Source organism: Hylaeus volcanicus, chromosome 1 (assembly GCF_026283585.1).
Source record: "Hylaeus volcanicus isolate JK05 chromosome 1, UHH_iyHylVolc1.0_haploid, whole genome shotgun sequence".
Lineage (NCBI taxonomy): Eukaryota > Metazoa > Arthropoda > Insecta > Hymenoptera > Colletidae > Hylaeus > Hylaeus volcanicus.
Genome location: NC_071976.1, coordinates 18395558 through 18420184, shown reverse-complemented (window position 1 = coordinate 18420184; position 24627 = coordinate 18395558). Strand labels below are relative to the sequence as shown.

Sequence of the window (24627 nt, the reverse complement as noted above, 5' to 3'; positions counted from 1 at the left end):
TGTTCTTTATTATTTGTGGAATATTTTTCTGTATCATCTATACGCTATTTAAGATATTTCTATCCTTTTGCAATTGTATAGCATGGATCAGTGGTTTAATATTTATAAAAGTATTTCTTTATTGGAATTGCTTGGCAATGAGTGTGTTATATTGAATGCAAAAAGTAACCGAAGTAATAGTAAATTTCTGATATATTCAAATAAATGGATAGTTTTTGTACAATAAAGATTGTAGTGGAATATGCTTTGCGTTTGAAGACTCGGTTTATACAAGGGATTTTAAAAATGAAGAATAAATAACAATTAAAACAAGCAATAACGGTGTAATAATATGTAATATATCTATGTGAATTATAATTACTTTCTCCTTACTTTAGCTATTTCATCAAATTGTTTCACAATATTAAGAGATATTTGGGTTTCTTTATAACAGACACGACAACCTATATTCGTTCAGTTGCTCCACGCAGCTTTTAAAGTTTCACAATGTTCATGGTTAAATGCTGGCCAAAGATTTAACGTGGAAAATTGTATACGGACATTGTCAGATGTAGGTAAGCGAGTATTACTGCTTATATTGTGGCGCTGATGATGTTGATATTGTGAATCGTGACTTTCTTCTATGCCTATTCTATAATAAAAAATTTCTTTATTTTAAATGTCAGCCAAAGGTAGAGGTATAGCCATCCCAACCGATTTGGAAAGTCAAGTTGCTTCTATGTTTAATAAAGCAGCAATGCTTAGTAGACAAACGAGCAAATGGCTCCAAGCTGCAAAACAACCGAAAATTGAACGGACGCAAAGCCAGGTAATAATAAATGTTCCGTAAAAATTATTCATGGTTTTATCTAGTTTTGTTTTAAGAATAAATATTATAATCAATTTGTAATTGATATAATCTTCAATCGTCTAGAGTGACTTAAATAATGAGGAGGATAGTAAAGATGAGGTAAAAGTCACTCATAAGAATCTGACACTTTATCAGCTTGATGCAGCTTCACAACTATATCGCTATACAGCTAATATTAAGTTATAGGTGTAGCGTATGATTATTGAAGAACACGATATGTAATTTGTATGTACGATAGCGTAACACTGACATGTGTAATGTGTTGTACAAATATTAGATTAGCCGATTGAATGTACTGCATTTAAATAGTTCTTCTAGAAAATGATATGTTAACAGTCTCTGACAATGGGATTACGAATCTTCATTGTCATGTACAAGTATTATACGATTATGAATTTTTATTTAGCTGATGCGCTTGGATCGAAGTATCATAGAAGGTTTACAAGACATAGTATCGTTACTGGAAGAACAATTGAAACCATTAGTTCAGTCAGAGTTATCTTTGTTGGTGGATATTCTCTATCGACCCGAGTTACTGTTTCCAGCAGCAACTGACGCCCGGAAAAGTTGTGAAAATGGTGGTTTTATCAGAAGGTGCTTTTCTGTGGTTTAAAATACATACAAATATTTTCGTACATGCAATCGATTATAATCTTTGAATATCCTTTTTTAGATTAATTAAACATACCGAAAAACTACTTGAAGAGAAAGAGGAGAAATTATGTATAAAGGTGCTTGGAACTCTTAGAGAAATGATGGCCATTGATCCTGAATATGGAGAAAAAGTGAGTTTTATATAATTATGTTTTGCATGAAGTTACAAAAATCATTTACCATACAGAGAAGAAACACGACTTTGTGGAAAAGGGCATTCAGTTGTTTCTGAAGAAATGTTATTCATATTAATTAACGGTGACAAATCTTTTCGACATGTTTAACAATTGACAACTGGATTGCTATTCCAGCGATGAATATTTCGTATAAGAAGGTGTATATGAAATGTCTACGTGGACACAAAGAGTGTGTATACATTAACCAACAGTATAGTTATATCATTATTTTTAATTTATCAAAATATATACAACGGTCTCAGTACCTGTTTGTATTGTTTAGAAAGTGTGTAATTCCTTGCCGTAAGATTTAAAAGCGTAAACACATTTCAGTAAGGGATAGGGGGTCAATGTTTATTTACCCTGATAACTAACCAAAATGAATGTCTGTATAGACATCTCTAATTCTATATTATATCATTAATGCCATAATACAATAGTAACGCTATATTTGCGGTCTCAAAGTAAGAGACATGTGAAGTCCAGTATCAACAGCATGTCCTCGTTGGCCAGGATTCGCTACCGTTAATTAGCACCGCACCTCGTAATATTGATTGAATATGTTACCGTTCCAAGTTCTAGTTGAACCTAACTTGACGAAAATTTGTGTTTCCGTATTCACTTGTACTTTACATGTTTTATCGAAAAGCTAAATGCCCATGTGTTCACGGCACTTTAGATGATCAGTACGCAATTAACAGTTTCTTTAGTTGGCGACATAGAAAACGCAAATGAGATAAAACATAATACGCTTTATGTATACGCCATAAAGACTTAACTAACAGTGGGTGAGTAGGTTTCGTAGAATAGATATGTAGGTAAAGATGTTTTCATGCTGCAAACGAAGATCGAAGGTGTCTCGGAAGAAGGAGAAACAGAACAGAAGATCGAGTCACAAGTTGGAACTGGCTCTGTTGATGAGTCTGAGACTCGTCATATGACTCAGCAAGAGCGGGTAAAAATTAAAGTAGATAACAACGGTAATTTGTGGGCACAACGTATATAAATTGGCAATATCAATTTGATTTATATCTCTGACAATTTATCTTATTGTTACTCTGTCGTTACTTATTGTATATTTAAACAATTTTTAATATTGGACATCTTTAATTACTATATAAGTACACGCAGAGGATATCTAGATAATTAATGAAAATATATTTTAACATTCAAACCTACAGTAAATGTTTATATTTCGCAACCGACAAAAATACATATATAAATACACTTACTTTGTTAGCTGCTTCTAACAAAATTTACATTGTCATATCACCAAATATACATATTGAAATTTGCTTTAGTACAAAAAATAATGTACGTTGTGTAGGCTCTTTGTGCATGTGCTTGATTAATTTTATTACATTCACGTAAGTTCATGCTCTGCTTTCATCTTATCTTCTCTTGTTACCTTTTTTAGTAAATATAATATAAGCATAAATGTTCGATCTCATATTTGAAAACAATTCTGATTTACGATAGGAGTATTTCTTGATTTAATGTTAATTTATATAATTACGAATAAAGAAATAATTATTTAAGTAAATATCGAAATAAGTTGGACAACATCAACTTATCGTGAATCAAAATTTATCAAGATTTTTAAAACATTATTTTACGTAGTGTAAAATATCTCTCCAAGTACATTGCAGTGTGGGCATAGAGTTTAGAAACAGATATAATGAGAAAATTTATTGTATTTAAACATGTATGTACACTTATTTACAGATAAGGTGTACCAATACGTCCGTAGATCCTTCACTTTTAGCAATCGTGACATATGCTACATACATTTTTAGTAACATGAGAGCAGCAATGTAGAATTTATAGATAAAACTGTATTTTAAATAATATTATTACTTAGTAAGTGGTTGATATTTGTGTTAGAAATTGTACAAGTTTGTTTGCATAGTACATGTTAGTATATTATATGTAAAGCTTTAATTAACTTTGCTGCTCCCACTTATCAAATGCATTAAACATTTTTGAAATTTATGTGTGACATCTATTTAACTTTTTGTACTTTTTCTTAAAATTTCCAAACACCCGAGTCATAGAAGTTTTTAGTGTTGTGCATTGTCTGAAAGATACGATAACAATAATCTATGATTCAATTATGACTGGCTCTGTCATATTAGTGTTTGTTTTGCATTTTACTGACATGTAAAATTGATTAGGACTTACCAACGCATTATAAATTGCACAAATAACTCTCAAATTTTCAGTGCACAAATAATGTAAATACACGACTTAACTATTTTTATTATTAGATTAATAGTTATATTGACATTTTTATGATACATTACAAGTGATGCACTGAAATTCCCAATGAGACATACTGAATTTTATGAATTGTGCACAATGTATTGGTACATCATAATTCATTGAATCTTATTGCAATTATGTTAATGTGCACACTGTTTCCTTTTCTCCAGGGCGATGTATTAAGGAGCAATCTTCTGGCTCGTTACTTTGGAAAATCTTTTCTACAGAAACCAGAAAATGTAGATATTGGAGTTTCACATATTGCTCCTATTACGCATGGACCAGGGGGTACAAATCAATTTTTAAATTCCTTCAGTGCTAATTCTAGACTATACGACTTTATTAAGTACTTATATGATTACTTGTAGCGAAACTTTTAAGTCGAGCAGGGCGTACATTACACGAAGTTCAGAGTCATCTTGATCGGGAAGGCGCATCAGATTTGGTGGTGGAGTTAGTAATCAAAAGCGTACACTCTCCAAGTATATTTGTTGAAGTTATTGAACTTGGCATCGCATTGTTGGAAGGAGGAAATCCTATTATACAGAAGAGCGTGTTTAATAAACTAATGGGCGATGATCTGAGTCAGTCGTTTTTCAAGGTATGTTCTTCAATGTCATGCTATTCAATGTTTTGCGTATTACAATTGTTATATTCGCAAATAATAATTTATTTTTAAAATAACTCTTAGGTCTTTTATGACAAGATGAAAGATGCCCAACAGGAAATTAAATCCACAGTAACAGTAAATACTTCTGATATAGCAGCTAAAGCTAACGAGGACAAAGAGCAAAACAAAGAGATGGAAAAGATATCAAGGAAACGTACATCAGGTATTATTAAATGATATCTCTTCATTGAAGTAGTTAAATTGTAGAAGAACATTACAACTAAATTCATATAAAGATAGGGATTCCAATTAGTAGCGAAATAATAGCAATTCTTCGAATCTGGTGTATGTACGTTTGTTTATATTGAAATTGTTTTCACTGTAGGAAAACCTAACGGAATTGTAATAACGGATGAATTGCGAGAAGAATTGAATCAGGCTGCCTCGTCTACCGCACAAGCTTATGCAAATGTGCGTAATCTCGCTTCCGGCGAAGATGGAACAGGTAACGCAGCGATTGGCAGCGCGTTAGAGGATATGATAGCTGAGAAATTGGAAAGGCATCGTGGCGGAGCAGGTGGAGAAAGGGACGAAGCACAATTGAGTGCAAAAGTTTTAGTAATGCAGCCAATTTTACGGTTTTTGCAATTATTGTGTGAAAATCATAATCGCGATTTACAGGTAATTGTTTTGCTCGGTACATATTTTAAAATCATGCTACCACGTATCTTTTATTTGTTAAACAATAATCGACTTTCAAGCATTTTGTTACTGAACGTTTCAATAAATTTTCTTTGATCTTTTCGAGTATTGAAAATATGTAATACTAATTCCAAATTCGGGGAATTAAAGTATATAAAGCAATATGCCACAAGGTAAATAGGATGAGAATAAGTATTTTCAAAATAGGTAGCTTCAATATTGAGTCCGTCGTATCCACAATAAATACATTTTGGAAGAATGTTATTGTTTAATAATTACTTTATACCAAATGTTAACTTGAATATCTTTTCTTTCTTTTATAGAATTATCTCCGCAACCAAAATAACAAGACTAATTTCAATTTAGTATCGGAAACCCTCATGTTCTTGGATTGCATTTGTGGTTCAACAACTGGCGGTCTGGGATTGTTAGGATTGTACATTAATGAACACAATGTTGCATTAATCAATCAGACTTTAGAAACGTTAACGGAGTACTGTCAGGGACCGTGTCACGATAATCAAAATTGTATCGCTACTCACGAGTCCAATGGATTAGACATAATAACTGCCTTAATTCTGAATGACATTAATCCTTTAGGAAAGACTAGAATGGATTTAGTATTAGAATTAAAAAACAATGCTAGCAAATTGTTACTAGCTATAATGGAGAGTAGAGGTGATAGCGAAAATGCTGAGAGAATTCTGTATAACATGAATCCAAAACAATTGGTCGACGTTGCGTGTAGCGCGTTCCATCAAGAATCTTTGGACGATGATGGTGATGTTGATGACTCATCTACTGATGGCGAAGAAGGGGTATCTCCTAAAGAAGTAATTATTATTGAAAAATTGGAAATTTGATACAAATAAGTACATATGAATACTAATGAAATTTACTTTCAGGTCGGACATAATATTTATATCTTATGTCATCAATTAGCACAACACAATAAAGAGTTAGCATCAATGTTAAAGCCATCCGAACAGAATAATGCGGATCCGAAGATAAACAAAGCATTGCAATATTATGCAACTCATACAGCTCAAATTGAGGTAGGTTATAATTATAGAGGGTGTTCCAAAAATATTAGAGGTCCTTGAAAGGGGTGGTTCGGGGGGTGATTTGAAACAATTTTTTCCTCAGCGAACGAGCACGACCGCCTAGCGCGTAGCCTACGCTACCGTGGGCGCTCCACCGGCATACTCACCCTCTGATTGATCGGGGTTTTCTGTTAATATCTTCTTAATGAAGCCTTGGACAACATCTTGGCTAAGGAAAAGTTGTTTCAAATCACCACTTGAACCACCCCTTTCAAAGACCTCCAACATTTTTGGCATACCCTGTATATACACTGACCCGCGATACTTAGGGGACAGTTCTTCAAACCGATTTTCGTCCAAACTTCGTCAAGAGTAGTTTTGAAGTGTCCTCTGGGTGTGTGCAAAGTTGCAATGGCGAGGGTTGATGTGAAAGGGTTCATTCACCTCCCCTAAATAGGAGGATGTAGAAAAACGCCTCTTTGAAAAAGGCCGGGGGTGAGGGAAGGGGTTGAACAATTCAAAAAAACTTTTGGGGCGACTCTCCTTGATGCCCTCTACAAAATGCACCCCTTGAAATCCCTCTCAGACAAACCCACCCCTCACAACACCCCACCCCCTCTAAAATCCTCAATTTTTGGACGACGGTCTCGATTTTGGACTCAATGCATTCTCTGGACTCCCCTGATCCAGAAAATGTCAAGGCCCACGCCGTGCACCCCATAGGTACCCCTTGGGGGTGGGGGGGACGGAATAGGTCACTACTTTCCAACCCCCTCCGTGAAAGGGCACTTCCACACATCGGAGGGTGATGAAATTCACCAGATTTGTTGTCCGTATATTAAGGATCAATGCCGAAAAGATCCCGTTTCGAAAGCTGCTGTATATAACTACATATATATAGCCATCTTATTTTTACATATTTTATCGTATCAAATGCATTTTTTCAGATCGTTAGGCACGACAGAACGTTGGAACAAATCGTGTTTCCAATTCCAGAAATTTGTGAACTTATAACCGTGGACACAAAGATCAAAGTATTACATACCACAGATCGCGACGATCAAGGATCTAAAGTATCTGACTTTTTCGAAAGAACCGAAGATATGTTTAATGAAATGAAGTGGCAGAAAAAACTTAGAGGTACTGTATTTGGAATGGTCGTTTGTAGCAATTATTAATTCTAATTTATATACAATTTTTGAAAATGTTGTGATCTTTATCTTAGGTCAACCAGTACTATTTTGGATGAGCAGTTACATGTCATTATGGAGTAATATTTTATTCAATTGTGCAGTGCTCATAAACCTTATCGTAGCTTTCTTTTACCCATTTGTCGATTCTGTGCCTCGTGAGTTTCCATTTTTTTGTCAAAAGTTACTCATCGAGTCAGAAAATACTAAATATTTATTTTTCTCTAATTATAGAATTAAGTTCACACTTGTCTGGTCTCATTTGGACGGTTATGCTTTCATCTTTGGTTATTATTGTTACATTGCCACGAGAATCTGGTATACGTACGTTAGTAGCTTCAACAATATTACGACTGATTTTTTCGATAGGACCCGAACCAACACTATGGTTACTTGGTTTTGTTACGGTAAGTATTTAAAGTGTATTTTTGTATGATTTAAACATAAGCGAAAGTATATCAAATATATATTCTAACGTGTGTATTTTTCAGGTTGTATTAAAAGTTGTACATCTTATAAGTATTATAGGTAATCAGGGCACTTTGACAAAGAGCTTAGAGCAAATAGTGACGAATGTTGAAATTTTGTACCATATATCGTATCTTATGTTTTGTGTTCTTGGAATTTGTATGCATCCATTTTTCTACTCAGTTTTAGTAAGTATTTAAATAATACCGTAAGTAGGATTTCAGTGCAACACAAAACATTTGACTTTTCTCCTTTCAGCTCTTCGATGTAGTGTATCGCGAAGAAACGTTGCTCAATGTAATAAGATCTGTTACAAGAAACGGGAGATCAATTATACTCACTGCTGTACTGGCATTAATTCTAGTTTATATGTTCTCCATTATTGGATTCATGTTTTTCAAAGATGATTTCTTAGTAACTGTCGATGAGGATGTTGTGTGTAAGTATATGTTCTCGTATTATACTCAGAGGTGATGCTTTACGATAACTATTTTAACACTAGAATTACCAAATAAGTCACTTCAAACTATGAATGTAGAACTTCTTTTTAAAATTATTTTCATGTCAATCATTAAAATAGAATTAAAATTAATTGTATTGATAAATTGATTTTCTCATTCTCATTCTAATTTCAAAGATATAGTAGTATATCTAACAGGTATACGTCGTTTTTAGTAGTTCTAGTGTTAATGGTGCAAAACTAATATTTTGTTTATACCAATTGTAGCATCGTATACAGAAAGTACCACAGGCACATGCAATATTGCTGGCAACGACAAATGCGAAGCAACGGAAACCATGTCTCGATATATTCGTGGAGGTACATTAACAAATTTAATATTGAAACCTATCATATTTTAGCCGGATGTAATTAGACATTAACGAATATAACATTTTTACGATTATATAGTTCATGAAAAAGATAGTCATTCGGACGTAATTAACATTGGTGGAGATTTCAAAGAACGGGCATGTGATTCCTTGGTTATGTGTATCGTAACAACTTTAAACCAAGGTTTAAGGAATGGTGGTGGCATTGGAGACATTTTACGAGCACCATCCAGTACAGTGAGTACAAAAATACAAAACACAATAGAGTAGTATATTTGAAACCTTATGCTTATCTTATCGCAGGAGCCGCTATTTGTTGCCAGGGTTGTCTATGATTTGCTGTTCTTCTTCATCGTGATAATTATTGTTCTGAATCTCATTTTCGGTGTTATCATCGATACGTTTGCCGATCTCAGATCAGAGAAGCAACAAAAGGAATTAATTTTGAAGAATACTTGTTTCATATGCGGTAACATTCATTTGTCTCGCTTTGTTTAGATATATTAGGTGCGCAAAAGAGGTCTGAGCTATGGATTTCATATAACTGAAACTATTATTCAATTTTATTTTATTTCATCACCCTGTTACAGTTGTAAAGCGTCAATCTTCGGCTATTTAAAATGGCATGCAGTTTGGCATCTGGTAGCTATATCTAAAAAATATGTAGTGTTCATATGATGACAGTAACAAAAGACTTCCACGTTGCGTTTCATTTGAAAAAACGAGCTGCTGAAGTCACTGAAAAATGATTTTCTGCATGAAATCATTACACATCGACTAGAACAAGAGGATGCTGCGCACGGTAATGGAGAATCATCGGAAGCGTGATCCGGCACGTCCCGAACCTCTCGAACCTATCTAATCCACGGAATGATTCCGGGAACCGGCAGCCACCCCTGGCAGAAAAATACAGGGTGATCCGCTCGCTAGTAGACACAATGGACAACCACAACAATAGTTGACCGTCATTGTAGACTTTATGACGGTCAACTATGGTTGTGGTTGTCCATAGTGTCTATTAGCAAGGGGATCACCCTGTAACATTGGGGTTCGTCCCTTGGTGTTGTTGGCGTAGACTACACCAGTAATATACAGGGTGATCCGCTCGCTAGTAGACACAATAAACAATTACAACAATAGGCGACCGCTATTGTAGACTTTATGACGGTGATCTCCGCAGCGAAAGCGGGTGTATGGGTGAAAATATGCGTGGCGAGCAGAAACGTCCCGTTTAAACGTTGCAAAAAATGAAGTAAATTTGTACATACCTTCTCATCAGCTGGGTAATTTTGATCCGGTAACTGCTTTTTAACATAAGTGTTGAAAGTGGGCCCATCCAACGTTTAAACACTTCTGAACTCTTTTTTCAAATTGTCAAACATTAGCACCAATGTTTCTTCGCTAATTTGTTGTAAAGAATTCAGAAGTGTTTAAACGTTGGATGGGCCCACTTTCAGTACTTATATTAAAAAGCAGTTACCGGATCAGAATTACCAGCTGATAAAAATTAGTGTACAAATTTACTTTATTTTTCGCAACGTTTAAACTAGACATTTCTTTTCGATACACACATTTTCACCCATTTTCAGCCGCTTTCGTTGCGGGGGTCACCGTCATAAAGTCTACAATGACGGTCGGCTATTGTTGTGGTTGTCCATTGTGTTTACTAGCGAGGGGACCACCCTGTACAAATAATCGTGTTATTTGGCGCCCGTTCGTCGTTTTATGAATCCACCACCTTGGAGTGGGGTCAGGTTCGGTACTCAGGCACAGGTCCTGGCCCTTGCACACAATAATAAGAGAAAATAACATTACCAGGGTCCTGGCCTGTCCCGAAGAGAGTTTAGCTTCCCTCCGGGGATTAGGGTCAGCTCATGCGCCCCTTTTGGAGGGAATTAATAACTTTCTCACATCCGAAAACGGTGAATTTCTACCATCAAGGAATTTAAAAAATGTCCAAAAAGTCATCGATGCAAACGGGAAATATTTCATAGATTAATATATTTTATTTTGTTTTTAAATAAAAATTCAATTTTGTACATTAAAGCTCAGAATTTTGTTGCGCTCCTAATATATTAATTTTATATTTATCGTTGAATTATCGTTACGCATATTTCTTTTACAGGTTTAAATCGATCATCCTTCGATAATAAAACGGTTTCCTTTGAAGAACACATCAAGCACGAGCATAATATGTGGCATTACCTGTATTTCATCGTTCTAGTAAAAGTGAAAGATCCAACTGAATTCACTGGGCCTGAGTCGTACGTGTACGCCATGGTGAAGGTAATAGTCCATAGAGCTTCAAAAAATTGAGCTGTGCTTTAACTTTTAAGCTCTGTGTACTTTTTACAGGACCGTAATCTTGACTGGTTCCCGAGATTAAGAGCCAAATCGTTGGCAGCGGACGAGGGTGAAGGGGAACAAGTAGAGTTAAGAAGCTTGCAGTCTCAGTTAGAATCAACGCAACATTTAGTGAAATGTTTGTCACAGCAACTTACCGAGCTTCGTGACCAGGTAATTCGTTACTCGTCGAATGGAATCATAAAATTTAACAACAATGTTTGTTAACCATTTTATTTATTACCAGATGACGGAGCAACGGAAACAGAAACAGCGGCTAGGCCTCTTAAATTCTGCGTCCGCATTTATACAGACCGTACCCACGTAAATTTAGGATAAACGTAATTCAAGATTTTCGTTTTTAATCATATATGAATCTCAATTTGATACTCCGAGTTGATATTTGATGCATAAGTTGTGTGTTCTTATTAAGCATTTAAAGACACATGAAAGTACTATGGAGAGTAACACGAAGCATTTGTACGGTTTTGTTCCTAATTTTAATGAAAGTGATTTACGTAAGTAATAGTATCATTCGAATTTACTAAGGACAATATATTAATTTTGTTCTACTTTTAAACAAAAAATATATCGCACGCTGAGTTGTATTTTTTACTGAAGAAATTTAACGTGGAATATGCAAGTGTTATTTAGATGAAATAATTTATGATAATTGTTGGAGGTACGTGTTACTTAAAATTCAATGAGCGTAAAGAATTTTGTTTTAAACAGTACGGTGGTATGGTCATTTTGATCGTTACTCGAATAACTAGCCAGGAGCGTGGGTGGAAGTATGACTCTGTAAATTGACATATCTAAAATTCGCATTGAGATTTTAACCTTTTTGCGACCTGTTTAACCTGTTTAGGTCTTTAAGAATGTTAATGTTTTATCCATATAACGGATATGTAAAAATAAATGTCTAGTATTTTTTTTTATACTTTAGTAAATTCATTTCATGGTTGTGTTTGTAGATTTTTAAGTCTGTAAAATAGAGATACATTTTAAGAAGCATACTTTTCTCATTGATCATATAATTATCTTCTTTAACGAGTATATATACAGATACCATCAAACATATATTTTTCAATTTATTCGGTAATATAGATCAAAAAACGTTCATAAATGTTATTGTTTTTAGATTGTCATGTACGTTTTTAATAAATATTAATTATCATCAAATTACGCACAGATTTTTAGATTGTGCCCATAAGAAATTCATTATGAATTAAAACTGGTATCGAACATCGAACATTTCTTTCCTGCAGTAATAAAAATTATTTTAACATTAGGATTTTAATAAGATGCGATTTACACAAAATTAAGTATAGTACAGGATATATAACATCCACTGTTAACCGCTCGTTTGCAATAATTTGAGAAATTAATCGTTTTACGGATTATTGAACATACGAGTATTATTCGATTACTTCATAGATTTTACAAGTAATAGACACCAAAAAAAGGAACAACCGATGAGCTTGTTACATGTTCAACAGTTTTACAATTATTTCTTTTCCCTATCAGGAAATGCAGATCTGATATCTCGTGTTTATAGGTAGTAGAAAGGAGCAAGAATACACGATTAAAACGATCGTGTAACAGTTCCTTATGTCACTGTTCGTAGACATTTATAGCGAATTAATGTCAATAAATGTTATTATTTAATTGTATACACGTAGGTGTAAATTAAGATAATTGTTGTATCTAAAGTCCGTAAAATGGAAAGAAAGGCTCTGTTAACTGTTATTACGTGTAGTATGCAATACCGAGTTAGGTTGTTGATTGATTCGAATTTATTTTCCACTAACATATTCACCTGGATGATATCCAACATCCTCATGTGTCTATAAACATTTATATACATATTTACATGCATGGATATATGTATATTGTATGTTGACCATTTTTTTAAAATAGCGAAATTAGCTGTAATGTACATACGTTTCGTTGGATGTTTTCCATATATAGTTACTCGTCGCGTTAAGAGAGTACAATTATACAACCCGAAAATGTTGTTTCTTTTTGTGCCAACTTTATAAAAATGAAAATTTTAGCGAGTTGTTATTATGAAGTCTTTACCATATGCATCTGAATATCAACCGCAGACATGTTACTTGTAGATGTATATGTTTCATATTCCGATTTTAGGATGTATAAATAGCTCTGTAGATTGTATTAAAACTTGTATGTGAATAAATTGTCCTTTTTTATTCAAACAATTGCTTAGTTTAATTAATTATAACGACTATTTAACTTTTAGGAAAGGAAAGACTAGTCTAAGGTTATAAGGAATGTGGACAGTATTAATCCACAACGACACAGTGTTTATACTATTAGTTATGTATTTTAATTTATTTATATTAAAACATGATTTTAGTTCTGATAAGTAGTAAATAATTAGTGTTTATTTAAAGGAAAAAATATAAGATTAATAACAGTACTAATAATAATTTCAATAGTCGTAGTTACAGTAATAGCAGCAGCAGCACACCTTGAATGAAATATTATTTAAATCATACTCATGTTGTCAACTGTACCTTTACTATAAACATAATATAAAGCCCCAAATCAGGATCGATACAAACTTGAATGAGAAATTAAGCAAATGAAAAGTGTTTAGGTTGCAGGCGACATATTGCGCAACAACACGAAAAATAACGATCGTGTTATGGTTTTTTGTTTTATTTTATTTATACTTTATATGAAACAATTGACTATTTATTGTGACTTAGATATACGCGGCTAGTACATACATGTAACATGTATTTCTTGTTCGTAGTTAGACATGTCTTGTGCAAAACCGGTACATTCGTTTAAGGAACAAATCGTATTATAATCGTTGTGAATTTGTTATCGAGCGTCGTTAAAAACAAACAGTCGTATATTTAACATTCATTCTGAAAACGGACAATATTCTCTGTCGAGAAACGGTTCACCGATTTGAAACACAAGTCACTCAAAATCAATCACATATGCCTCTGGTTTCAGTGACGGTAATTACAATCGTTAATAGGTGTCCGTCTTTATAATTGTTTTTTTTCTCTTCATCTGTTTTAATAGCGTCTCACCTTTTTTCTTCGTACGGTGCAATTAATTACATCGTGACTTTCATCTCTGTTTCGACGAGGTTGCGGAAAAGTTGCTCGCGAATATTCTCAATCGAGCTGCTCCATTATCATACAAACCTTAATGTTTTTATTTCATTTCCAAAGCAGTCAGACTACGTCAACCTTTCATATTAATCGTTCGATCATTACCAAGCCTTCTTAAGGATATAAATCACACTTTGGTGGGAGAAGTCAGTCTTTCTATTCGCTAGTGTACAAATTAATGTCTAAAAATTAGTTTAAATTAAAACTAAATACCATTGAATTATTATCATCGACTGTTGCAAAATGAAATCTCACAAGTTAAATTCTCTTATTATTAAGAGAACTTTTAGGGATGAACGTGCTAATTGGCAAAATTTATGTAATAAATATTTAGGAATATACTGAAGGTTTGTAATGATTTACGATTCATATTCGCAATGTAATTTACACAATACAACAATAATAATAATTCCGTAATTTATGTAATGATTTTCGACATGTTTATCCCGTGTTATAGGAGATTATATAATTAATGGGTCGCTCTTAACAGGCATTAAAGTCTCTTTCAACGTAACCGTGTTACTTTGCAGCAAAACGATACGAGAATTAAATGGAAGAGCAGTGCCAGCATTTCCATACCATCAATCAAAATAAAAATATTTTACCGAGCCTCTTTGATTTCTACATTTTTAATTTGTCACATAATACATATAAATTCTTTTAGACACAACTTAAAAGTTTATCTGGAGATATCCTTTCGAAGAATTGAATAAGTTTGTATTTTAAATTGTCAACAATTGTTCCTTTAAAATAATAATTCTTTATTATTCAATTTGTTACTATTTGGATAGAAATGTATTGTAATATGAAGGTTTATCCTTTGGAAAGAACAATTTTTATGTGTATATGTATAAAGATAATATTTCTCATATACATAGGAAGAATCATAAGATATAATTTAGTAATAATTTAGTAATCAGAAGAAGAAACAATAGAGTTATATCTGTATTACAATATAGATATCAATAACTATATTGTTTTATTTCTTGATAATATTTAACAAATTCCATCAAAATTAAATTGAGATTAAAGCTCACGAAGCGTATTTACTGTATTCATCTTATTTACATCGTGCTTATTTCAATTGAATGTATGGAAACTGGAGCAATACTCTTCGTTCAATGCTCGTGCATTCAATAGTATCGTACAATCTAAAAGGAACGCATCGAATAACTAGCACAATTCATCCTCCTGTGGCCGTACAATGCAACATCTTGCGATTCGAGAGCAGTGTTTGAAAACCCAAGAACATTATTTCTATCATTCGGTATACAGAATTTGCGGGGAAGTGCGGTGATGCGTTATAAAATTATAGAAACCGATGGGAAAGTTCTGCATTAATGGATGGTTCTTCGTGCATTTCGATTCAATCAGTCGGCAATTAAATGTTGCTCGCGTGCCGATACTTACATGAAACATTCACGATGTTAGCTCTTACTTTCGGACAGAGATGGGCAAGATTTTTTTTTTAATAAAAAGTACATGACTTGGGGTCGTTCATGCTTAATTTTCAATCGAATAGTTATTGATTGTAGCCAGCTGAAGCAGTCGTTGACCCATTCTCGGAATATAAGAATTAAATTGATAAAAGAAATTGTTTCACGCGTAATTCAAACATAGAATTCGTTGTAAATGGTAAGAGTGATTCAAGGACGTTACGAAAAGAAAATATTACATGAAATTTTATGGTATTAATGAGAAGGTGCTTAATTTTTAGAAATTACACAATTTATCATTAAGAAAACATCGTTTTATATATATTTTCTTCTTGCAACGTCTTTATACCACTTTAATTACTTACATAATTCTTTTGCTGTAACTACATGCAGCATTCTTTCAGGATTTAATTTCCTAATTGATAAAAGAAAATTGTTTCATACACAATTCAAAAATAGAATTTGTAATTAGTAAGATTAATTAAAAGATGTTACAAAAACAAAATATATATGAAATTGTATGGCATTTATGAGAAGGTGTTTAAATTTTATAAGTAACACACTTTTTTTCAATAATAATATATCATCTCATTTATATTTTCTTTTTGTAACATTTTTAGATCATGTTTAGACCTCGTACTACTTATATAACTTCTATACTTACATGTAAACAACTTATTGTTCTTATCAATTTAATTCCTGCACATTGAAACATTAGTAAAATTGCTTCAAATCGTATCATTTTCTATTCTTTCCTCGTAAAATACAATTTCATTACACAATTAAAATTCTAATTTCTATATGATATACATACTGAATAAAAATTTAGCTTATCTTTCGGTCGTTAGTTGACATTTTGTAGATAAGAATTTATAATATTGCCCAATCTGCCTTAGACTTAGTCTATCAATCGTGTTTCCGGAAGTTGATCGGAACAGCTTCGTTCGTATAACGATTCACGATTTACGGATTCGTGTTTCATCAAGTTACGAGCAAACATCCTTTACGTGGAAGAAAAGACTTTCCCAACGAACTTCCGGAAGTTCGGTGTAACAATTAATCGAGAAGCCCCTTGGGGCACTCGAAGCTCGTTCGTTAAAATACAATCTGTATTCATCCTCGGAATCGCGCCTCGTTACAATGAATTACCGCAGAATTTACAATGAATCCCGTCGACTTAACGTAGTTCGTGATACTCTGTACAAATCCTAACCGCCCTTACCACGTATGTACAAAGAGCTCTTATCGAATATAACTTATTACACGTTTACTTTTGGCATTTGCGTGAGAGAGGTGACGTGTGTGGTTCTCGCTACTTCAAATCCGTGCATCGCGTTTTCCATTCTGTTTCGTATTTTTTTTTCCATTTTTCGTAATTTATACTCGCTATATGTATATTTATACACACAGGATAGGAAGTCTAAGAAGTAACGCTCGAGATGCACATTCACCTGGGTGCTTATTTTCGTGTTCATTTTAGGGGGAATGAATGAGTAGAAATGTTACAGATCATCGTTTACGAATCTTAAAGCTAGCAGAGTCCTATCCTATTTGAGGTCCTTTGTGAGAGTAGATATTGATGAAATAGTATCGGTAATGTTTCTCATTGAAAGAATGTGAACATTAAACGGAAGACGATGTCTATGTTGCTCAAGATTATTTATTTAGGAATTTGAAAGCTAGAAGAGCTCTTTTCTACTCGAGGCCCTTGGAGACAATACATATCATTTAAATAAATAATTTTGATATGGAAGAATGCGAATATTAAACCGAAGATTGTATCAAGTTTCCTCAGGATTATTTATTCAGAAATTATAAAGGTATTAAAATTATTTTCACTTTCATAGTCCTTACAGAACAACCAGCACAGTAAAAAAATTGTTGTATTATTTTTGTTTGAAGGAACAGGAATATTGATAAGATTGTATCACGAATGCTTTGAATCATGTTTCCAGAAACTCTTGAGGTATTACATTTTTTTTTTCTTTTTAGGGACCCTTAAAGAATGAACACTAGTAAAATAACTTTAGTATAATTTTCTTTTAAATAACTAGTGTAATAGGAAGAAGATTACATCAAGATTGTTCACTACCAGTTGTTTAGAAATTTTTAAGTAATCGAACTCTCTTACTTCTTTTATATTATTTTTTGTAACGACTAAGAACATTAAACAAAATTACATCAAGATTCTGCTGATAAATTTCTTTAGAAATTCTTAAGATCATTAAAGTTTTTCCTCTTTGAAAACATTCCTGAAAATAAATTGAAGCGAAATAACTTTGGCAACATTTCTTCCAAATGCTCGAAAATATTGACTACATAACATTGTGGTTATTCGGAACGAATATTACAGAAACTTGGAAGCTATGTAGGTTCCTCTTTATAGTCTGCCAAAAATCATACAAATTTTAGAAAGATGTTTTCTAGAGTAGATTGTCATGCTCTCAAAAATGACAGACGCGTTCGCGAATTTCCACTTAGACGTTCCACCCTATGCACAGATTTATGTATACGCATATGTATGTATAATATGTACATGTTCTATTAGACTCTTAGGACTAGAACGAGTGGTATACACCGAGTGATTCGTAGCATATATGTATATCTCTTCTCATTTATCTTTAATTTATTTTTTATATTATTTATATATTTATATATGTAGTCCGACTAGCGCGTTGAATTCCAAAATGCGATTCGTTACCAATTATTCGATGTTAATTCTCATCGACTATGTCCTTTGTAGTTATGCTAATTTGCCAGAGAAGTCATCGTGAAACTTTTGATCGAGAAACCTTTACGTTCGAGCAATATCCCTTGAGCCTCGGTTAAATCGTTTTAGAACTCTTATTTTCGATTATTGTTCGATGCTCGTGTTTTCATAAAGTCTAACACAAATTTTCTTGACACTATTTAATTTTGAGCGTGGTGTCTGCGAGATTTTTCGATAAACTGGTATTCGGATGATAAATATTGATCTTCTAGTCCATAAATTTTAATTTATCTCTCAAAATATTTTGGAATTAGAACAATTGTTTGGAATTAACATACAAACTATCATTTTAAAATGAGTTATTTAATCAAGCGGTGATTGAAATAAATTACTTATAATTAATATGTAAATTAATTAAATAACTAATATCAAATCTACATATTGTTGTTCGCTAATTCAAAGTATATTACAATTACGTCTATTTTAACTGAATATTTAACTGTATTATGAATGCACAATATATTACGTATTATGAAGTTGTAATTAATTTTATTTATATATTCGTGAATGATTTAGTGCCCGAATCGAATAATAGAGGTCTGAATTTCCTATATGAATACATTGTACAGAAATACAGTGCAATTTAGCCATTGTTACTGTGTTTAACGGGCAGTGGAGACTGAGATTAATTGAAACATGGTTCAATAGAAACATGTGAAATATCTTAAAAATGGTTGGTGGAAGAAGGACCAGTTTTCATGTCTAAACGTGTCGCTTAGTACTTATCAATGATTTGGACACTTAGAACATTTTTATTTGGATGTATTACTTTTCGAACAGGAAAAATAAGTTTTCCAACTGTTTTTATATTGTTCATTTATTCAAATCTGTTGTTATTTTTTTGTCAAATTTATATTATCATAACGATGAATATCCCAGTTGATTTTAAAATGTTAAACACCTATCTACTTTTTTTCTGTGACATTAAATACTTGGAACAACGGAGTTAGGTCAGTTCATACAATTGTTTCGTTGTCGATTGAAACATTTTTCACTTGACGTATAGAATTTTTCACGTAATTTGATTAAATCTTGTTTCATTTTTAGTGATTTTAATGAATCTAATTTTTGTTTAGTATGTATTGTAGTTGTTTATTAGCTCATTCGTAATTCATTTAATAATGCTGTTGAAGGTGAATATTAAGAAATAAAAATAATTCTTTGAACATAATTATCTTTTACTCATAGATGCAACAACTAATTTCAAGCATTGCTTTTTATTGACCCAGGCATAAGGTCATTTGAAACGTTTGTCGAGATTCTTCTAAAAAACTATTTTGATAGTATTTATGAAAACAAATTTTGCTTTAGTTGAAGACTATTGTAAAACAGATAGAACATAGAATAAAGTCACGGTAAAATATATAATCAAAAACGTTCCAATTAATCCTAGTCTATTGTTTTATTGAGTTTCCAAGTGTGTATATTGTGCAATAAAACGTTCACATATAAACGATCAACCGATTCAAACAATACTCTAGCGCAAAAAATTGCATTGTTTTTTAACAAATATTCACATACACTTGTTTCATGAAAAGTTCATATATTTGTTCGGTAAATAAGAATACATAGCGATGCCTGCATTTGCGCAGAGCAATTCAGAAACAACCTGTTGCCCGCGCTATAGATAAAATTTGAAATCAACGTTCTGTCACCGGCGATTCTATCACAACCCGTGTCTGTGTAAAATGATTCCGATATTTCGCTAAAATTGCTCGGCATTGTTAGCGTGTTCCTCTGTCAGGACGAATTAATTCTATCGAAAGGTACAGTAGTGAGACAATTATCTGAATATCGATTATCCAGATACTGTTTACTTGAATTACACAGAAACTGATTGCCTGATTATCGTTTATTCAGTCAAGTAAATTGAAATTCTTAGACTCTTCCTTTATTACTTCGCTGAAGGATTGCGACAGGATAACTGGCTGAATTATAAGATAGCTTTTGGAAGTTTGTTTAAAATATAGGTATGTGATTACCTTAAGGTCAATGTTTAACTATAAACCGATACAAATATTTGAAAGATTTTAAAAACTGAATAATTTAACATTAGTTACATTTAGGCAGATTGTAAAATTTCCTTAACTTTATATTTCAGATGAATTTGTGATCAGACAATTTTTTCGTCAGCCTAAACGAAGGGACTCTATACAATTGGACGTAGAATTTATTCAAATAAAAATTTTGTAGTAAAATTCAGAAGATAAACAAGAAAGGCAAATGATCTCTTTTTTTCTTATGTTCTTAAATATCAGATAACGAAGGGTATTCTTTAAACCTTCATATAGCAAGATTTAGAAAATTGCAAAGTTAAGTCAAGTGTACTTTGACATTTTATGGAAAAAAAAGTTTGTTTGCAAATTCTTCACACGAAAATTTGTAGCCGATTGAAAACAAATTAACTTTTGTTTTAAACATTTTTTTGTCTTTGCTTGAAACCTTGTCCAGATTAATAGCCCAAAATATTTTGTTCTAAGAATTCATATCAATCATTTTAAGTCAACACATCTATGATTCGCTCTATGTACTTCCAGGTAATAGATAATTATTTGAAAAAATTATACAATGGACTTTAAATGAAGTTTCCAAACGTTACCATGGTTTTCAAAATTCATCATCCTGTCGTGAACCATTAAAAGTAATCCAAGCAGGAAAACACGAGCATCGATATGATATCAGAACCGTGTAGATACACACACAAGACCAACCTTGGGCTTGTTCGTATAGTTTGTTTCTCATTGAACAGGAACGTGTACGGACACGACATGTCAAGCTCCATTACTCAACAACCGGTCGTTAGAGCGAGCAGTATCGTGGCGAGAATTAGGATCATCATTTCGTGTGATCGGTTTCCACTCGAGGAATCGCGCACGTGATTAGGCGCCGGCGATGGTCCACTCTTGTGAGTATTCGCGATTACCGTTTGACTTCTCCACTTCATCGTATACTCTGGAGCGGTTCTTCCAAGAGCTTGTAATCTGCAATTAAAGTAACACGCAAAAAGTGTCAGAAGTTACTTGTTATTTTTCAATTATTAGATATTAAACAACGACTGAGGCAAAATAATTCTTAAACGATGGATTTCCTAGCATTTTCCTTAAAGACGTTCCGACCACCTACAGTGGGTGTAGAAAGTATTCGTACACCGATCAATTTCCAAAAAAACTGTGTAAAATTGTAATTTATTAACTTATTTTTTATAAACAATGGCATTCTACATACTCTCCGAAATCTCTAGAATAGATAGATTACAAACAAAAAATAGCTATTTATGTAAATTGCGAAATTAACAAGAAAAAAACAATTAATCGATAAAAATGTTGAAGCAATAAGTATTCGCATAACTGCTTAAAAGTACTTTCCTGGAAATTTGATGTTTTCTAATTCGCACGGAGCAATAAACTAATGTGTTTACGTTATAAAATCTACTGTAAATGGTTCATCATAAGAATCGTACAAATACTTATTGCTTCTATACTTTTACCTAGTTTTCGCATTTTTTTTGTTAATTTCACAAATTATATTAACTAGTAAATGTTGTTTGGACTATACCTATCTTAGAGACTTCCGAGAACATGTAAAATATCATTGATTATAAAAAAAGAAGTTAAGAAACTACAATTTCAGAGAAAAGTTTTTTGGGAAATTGATCGGTGTACGAATACATTCTACATCCACTGTATATTTATATTATATCCATATGATTATTTATATTTATGTTCAACAGCATTATATTACATTATATCATATTATTGTATTATAATATTATATTTAACATTGATATAATACAAAAATTGTATGTTGCGAAAAACGTTAGAGTACACTTCGTGGAAAACCTTTTCAATGAAATATGAATAAAAATGATGTTTTGTAAATTATTTACACAAGTAAATGCGAGGTCTGGTATAAAAATCCTTGCCCACTCATTATTCCATGTCTTGTTTTTCAAAAATGGTGTAGAGATTATGCAAACGTAATTACACGTGTACATATTTGCAAAAAATCTGTACAGATAAAATAAAACGGACAAATTTTGCCTACCTTTCGTAAATATGCATTTGGTTTCATTTTCATAATTTTTAAAATAATTTTGAAAATACCAGGCATGTAGTAGTAATTAGATAGATATATAGACAGATAAATAGATAATTTATTCCATGTAATTTCTACATACGGAAGAACTTTTGCTTACATCACATCATTTACAAATCATAAAAAGAAAAAGCAAAATAACATTTAATCCGTATTATATGCCTCTGAAACTAAAACACCAAAAGGTAACTCTAAATTTATAAATTCTGCAGCTTAGTACTGATTCTATGCTCTGTTTTCCTAACACTCACACTATTTTATATTCATTTTTTCCGGCCTTTTAACCCATTCTAGTGACTCTTTCCTTTTACTCCCACTTTCCGCATCTTCATTCATTTTCCTCAATGTATTAGTAATTAATGAACACGAATTTTTATTGCCAGTTGTGCATTATTTTATATAAGTAATTTGAAAAACTATTTTACTGGAAACAAAAATCTTGTCACGTTCCTCTGAACTCACAATTACTTTATTATATTGTAGTTGAAGAACGTGAAATACTGAAGATGGCCATCTGCATGTATAAATGGTAGGAGAATGTTTATCATTTTTTATTAGGGAGTAAGGTCAAAGTTCTGATTAGTAGGGTCTTATTTAGCAGTGGCTCTAAGCAGACTCACCTAACGACGACTGTGTTCGTCTTCCAGGGAAGAGTGAAATTTTTGTGCGTGTCCCTCGAGCAGAATGTGTGCAGCCTTGGACCAGCTGGATCGCCAATCTCGCTGTACTCGTGTATCGTCAGATTCCAAGCGGTGCAGGGTCCTGTGGCGAGAAAGAATGAATATTCCAACGCGTGTCGTGACTGGTCATTACTAGACTGCGGAAGTTTATGTACGATAAATATGTAACATGCATATGTAAAATATGCTCGAAAAATTTGCAAAATATGCAAGGTATATAGGTACATATAAAATGTAGTACAGTAAGTAATATATTAGTATGTTACAGAAAATACTTTTCACAATTATTCTGGTATATTATGATTCGTGTGACAATAAATTACGAGCATTTTTTCTAAATTTAATGGTGTTAGTTGGTAGCGTTTGTCTATTGAAATTAATTTATACGCGGAGAATGATTGCTCTACGTCACACGAAGTAATCGGTGCGTATTTAAATTTGGACAACATTGTTCTGGCACATTTATTGGTCCTTGAACGCCCTCGTTATTTAAAATGTTAGAAATGTTCGATAATGTAGAAAATCCTACATTCTTTTCTAAAGTTGTTTTACATTTTTTTCTAATCTTTTCCCCGGAATCACCAGGAATACTTTTTAGATGTATTATAGTATTCATATATATATTTCTATTGATCCCAGTTTCCGTATTGTTGTTGGCCAAGGCATGTTAATAGCGACCATTGCTTGCGTCAAGTCTGCATAAAATTCATTTTTTCTTGAGCTCGTTGCTATGTGTTCCTCTGTTTCACGTGAATTAAGGCCGATTCAGACTATACGACACGGACCGTTACGTTCCGGCAACGACACGTAACGGCACCGACACGACAAAACATTAAAACACGCTTTTTAATGGAACTATTCACACTATGCCCGTTGAAGGAACGTTCAGGTCGGTGTCTGTTAAGTGTGAATAGTTCCATTAAAACGCGTGTTTTAATGTTTTGTTGTGTTGGTGCCGGTACATGTCGTTGCCGGTCCGTGACGGTCCGTGTCGTATAGTCTGAATCGACCTTTAGCAGTCTCTTCGATTTCCCTCTTATGTGTGGCGATATTTATGTGTTGGTCTAACTGCGCTTTCCTTTCACGCTTCACATTTTTATTGCAAATTTTGCAATAAATGCTTCTCAGCGTTATCATTACTGTAATTGTCATTAATGACAAAATTGGAATCGTTTTTGATCCAACTTAGCATTAATGCTTGTCTACTTTTTCTAACTTTCGGCATTTTTAGAGAATTAAGAGACAGTTAAATACATTCACTTTTCCACAGAGATCACATTAACTGCGATGATCGAACTGACGTATTCGAATTGCAAATACAAACTGTCACATCTAACGCTCGATTAGCAACTTAAGGTTGGA

General features: G+C 32.9%; 2 protein-coding genes and 1 long non-coding RNA gene across 14 annotated transcripts in view; 2 read left to right on the top strand and 1 right to left on the bottom strand.

Moving 5' to 3' along the window:
* The window catches only part of LOC128884637 (inositol 1,4,5-trisphosphate receptor), a 113925-nt gene extending 101123 nt beyond the window's left edge, over positions 1 to 12802 (top strand). For 4 of the 12 annotated variants that reach the window (XM_054138146.1, XM_054138147.1, XM_054138149.1 and 1 more), the window contains 23 exons: positions 434 to 554; positions 666 to 808; positions 914 to 949; positions 1257 to 1444; positions 1524 to 1635; positions 2528 to 2635; positions 4113 to 4230; positions 4311 to 4543; positions 4634 to 4775; positions 4938 to 5233; positions 5578 to 6087; positions 6160 to 6309; positions 7245 to 7437; positions 7523 to 7645; positions 7722 to 7894; positions 7979 to 8143; positions 8214 to 8394; positions 8683 to 8775; positions 8866 to 9023; positions 9090 to 9255; positions 10912 to 11072; positions 11142 to 11303; positions 11377 to 12802. In XM_054138146.1, coding sequence (XP_053994121.1) covers positions 434 to 554; positions 666 to 808; positions 914 to 949; positions 1257 to 1444; positions 1524 to 1635; positions 2528 to 2635; positions 4113 to 4230; positions 4311 to 4543; positions 4634 to 4775; positions 4938 to 5233; positions 5578 to 6087; positions 6160 to 6309; positions 7245 to 7437; positions 7523 to 7645; positions 7722 to 7894; positions 7979 to 8143; positions 8214 to 8394; positions 8683 to 8775; positions 8866 to 9023; positions 9090 to 9255; positions 10912 to 11072; positions 11142 to 11303; positions 11377 to 11457 — 3813 coding nt within the window. In that variant the 3' untranslated portion in view covers positions 11458 to 12802. Of the gene's footprint in view, positions 1 to 433; positions 555 to 665; positions 809 to 913; positions 950 to 1256; positions 1445 to 1523; positions 1636 to 2527; positions 2636 to 4112; positions 4231 to 4310; positions 4544 to 4633; positions 4776 to 4937; positions 5234 to 5577; positions 6088 to 6159; positions 6310 to 7244; positions 7438 to 7522; positions 7646 to 7721; positions 7895 to 7978; positions 8144 to 8213; positions 8395 to 8682; positions 8776 to 8865; positions 9024 to 9089; positions 9294 to 9376; positions 9698 to 10911; positions 11073 to 11141; positions 11304 to 11376 lie in introns of those variants that run through there. The other 8 variants (XM_054138157.1, XM_054138151.1, XM_054138148.1 and 5 more) reach the window with 4 other exon arrangements.
* A 718-nt stretch (positions 12803 to 13520) lies between these two features.
* LOC128884053 (uncharacterized) overlaps positions 13521 to 24627 on the bottom strand; it is a 638316-nt gene continuing 627209 nt past the window's right edge. Inside the window, exons 16-17 of the mRNA XM_054137083.1 lie at positions 23206 to 23347; positions 13521 to 21471 (exon numbers count right to left, since the gene is read on the bottom strand). Of these exons, the coding sequence (XP_053993058.1) occupies positions 21276 to 21471; positions 23206 to 23347 (338 nt within the window). The 3' untranslated portion in view covers positions 13521 to 21275. The remainder of the gene's footprint in view (positions 21472 to 23205; positions 23348 to 24627) is intronic.
* Positions 21283 to 23714, top strand: LOC128884059 (uncharacterized). The gene is made up of 3 exons (XR_008459212.1): positions 21283 to 21395; positions 23069 to 23114; positions 23233 to 23714. It is a non-coding gene; the product is annotated as an uncharacterized LOC128884059 (long non-coding RNA).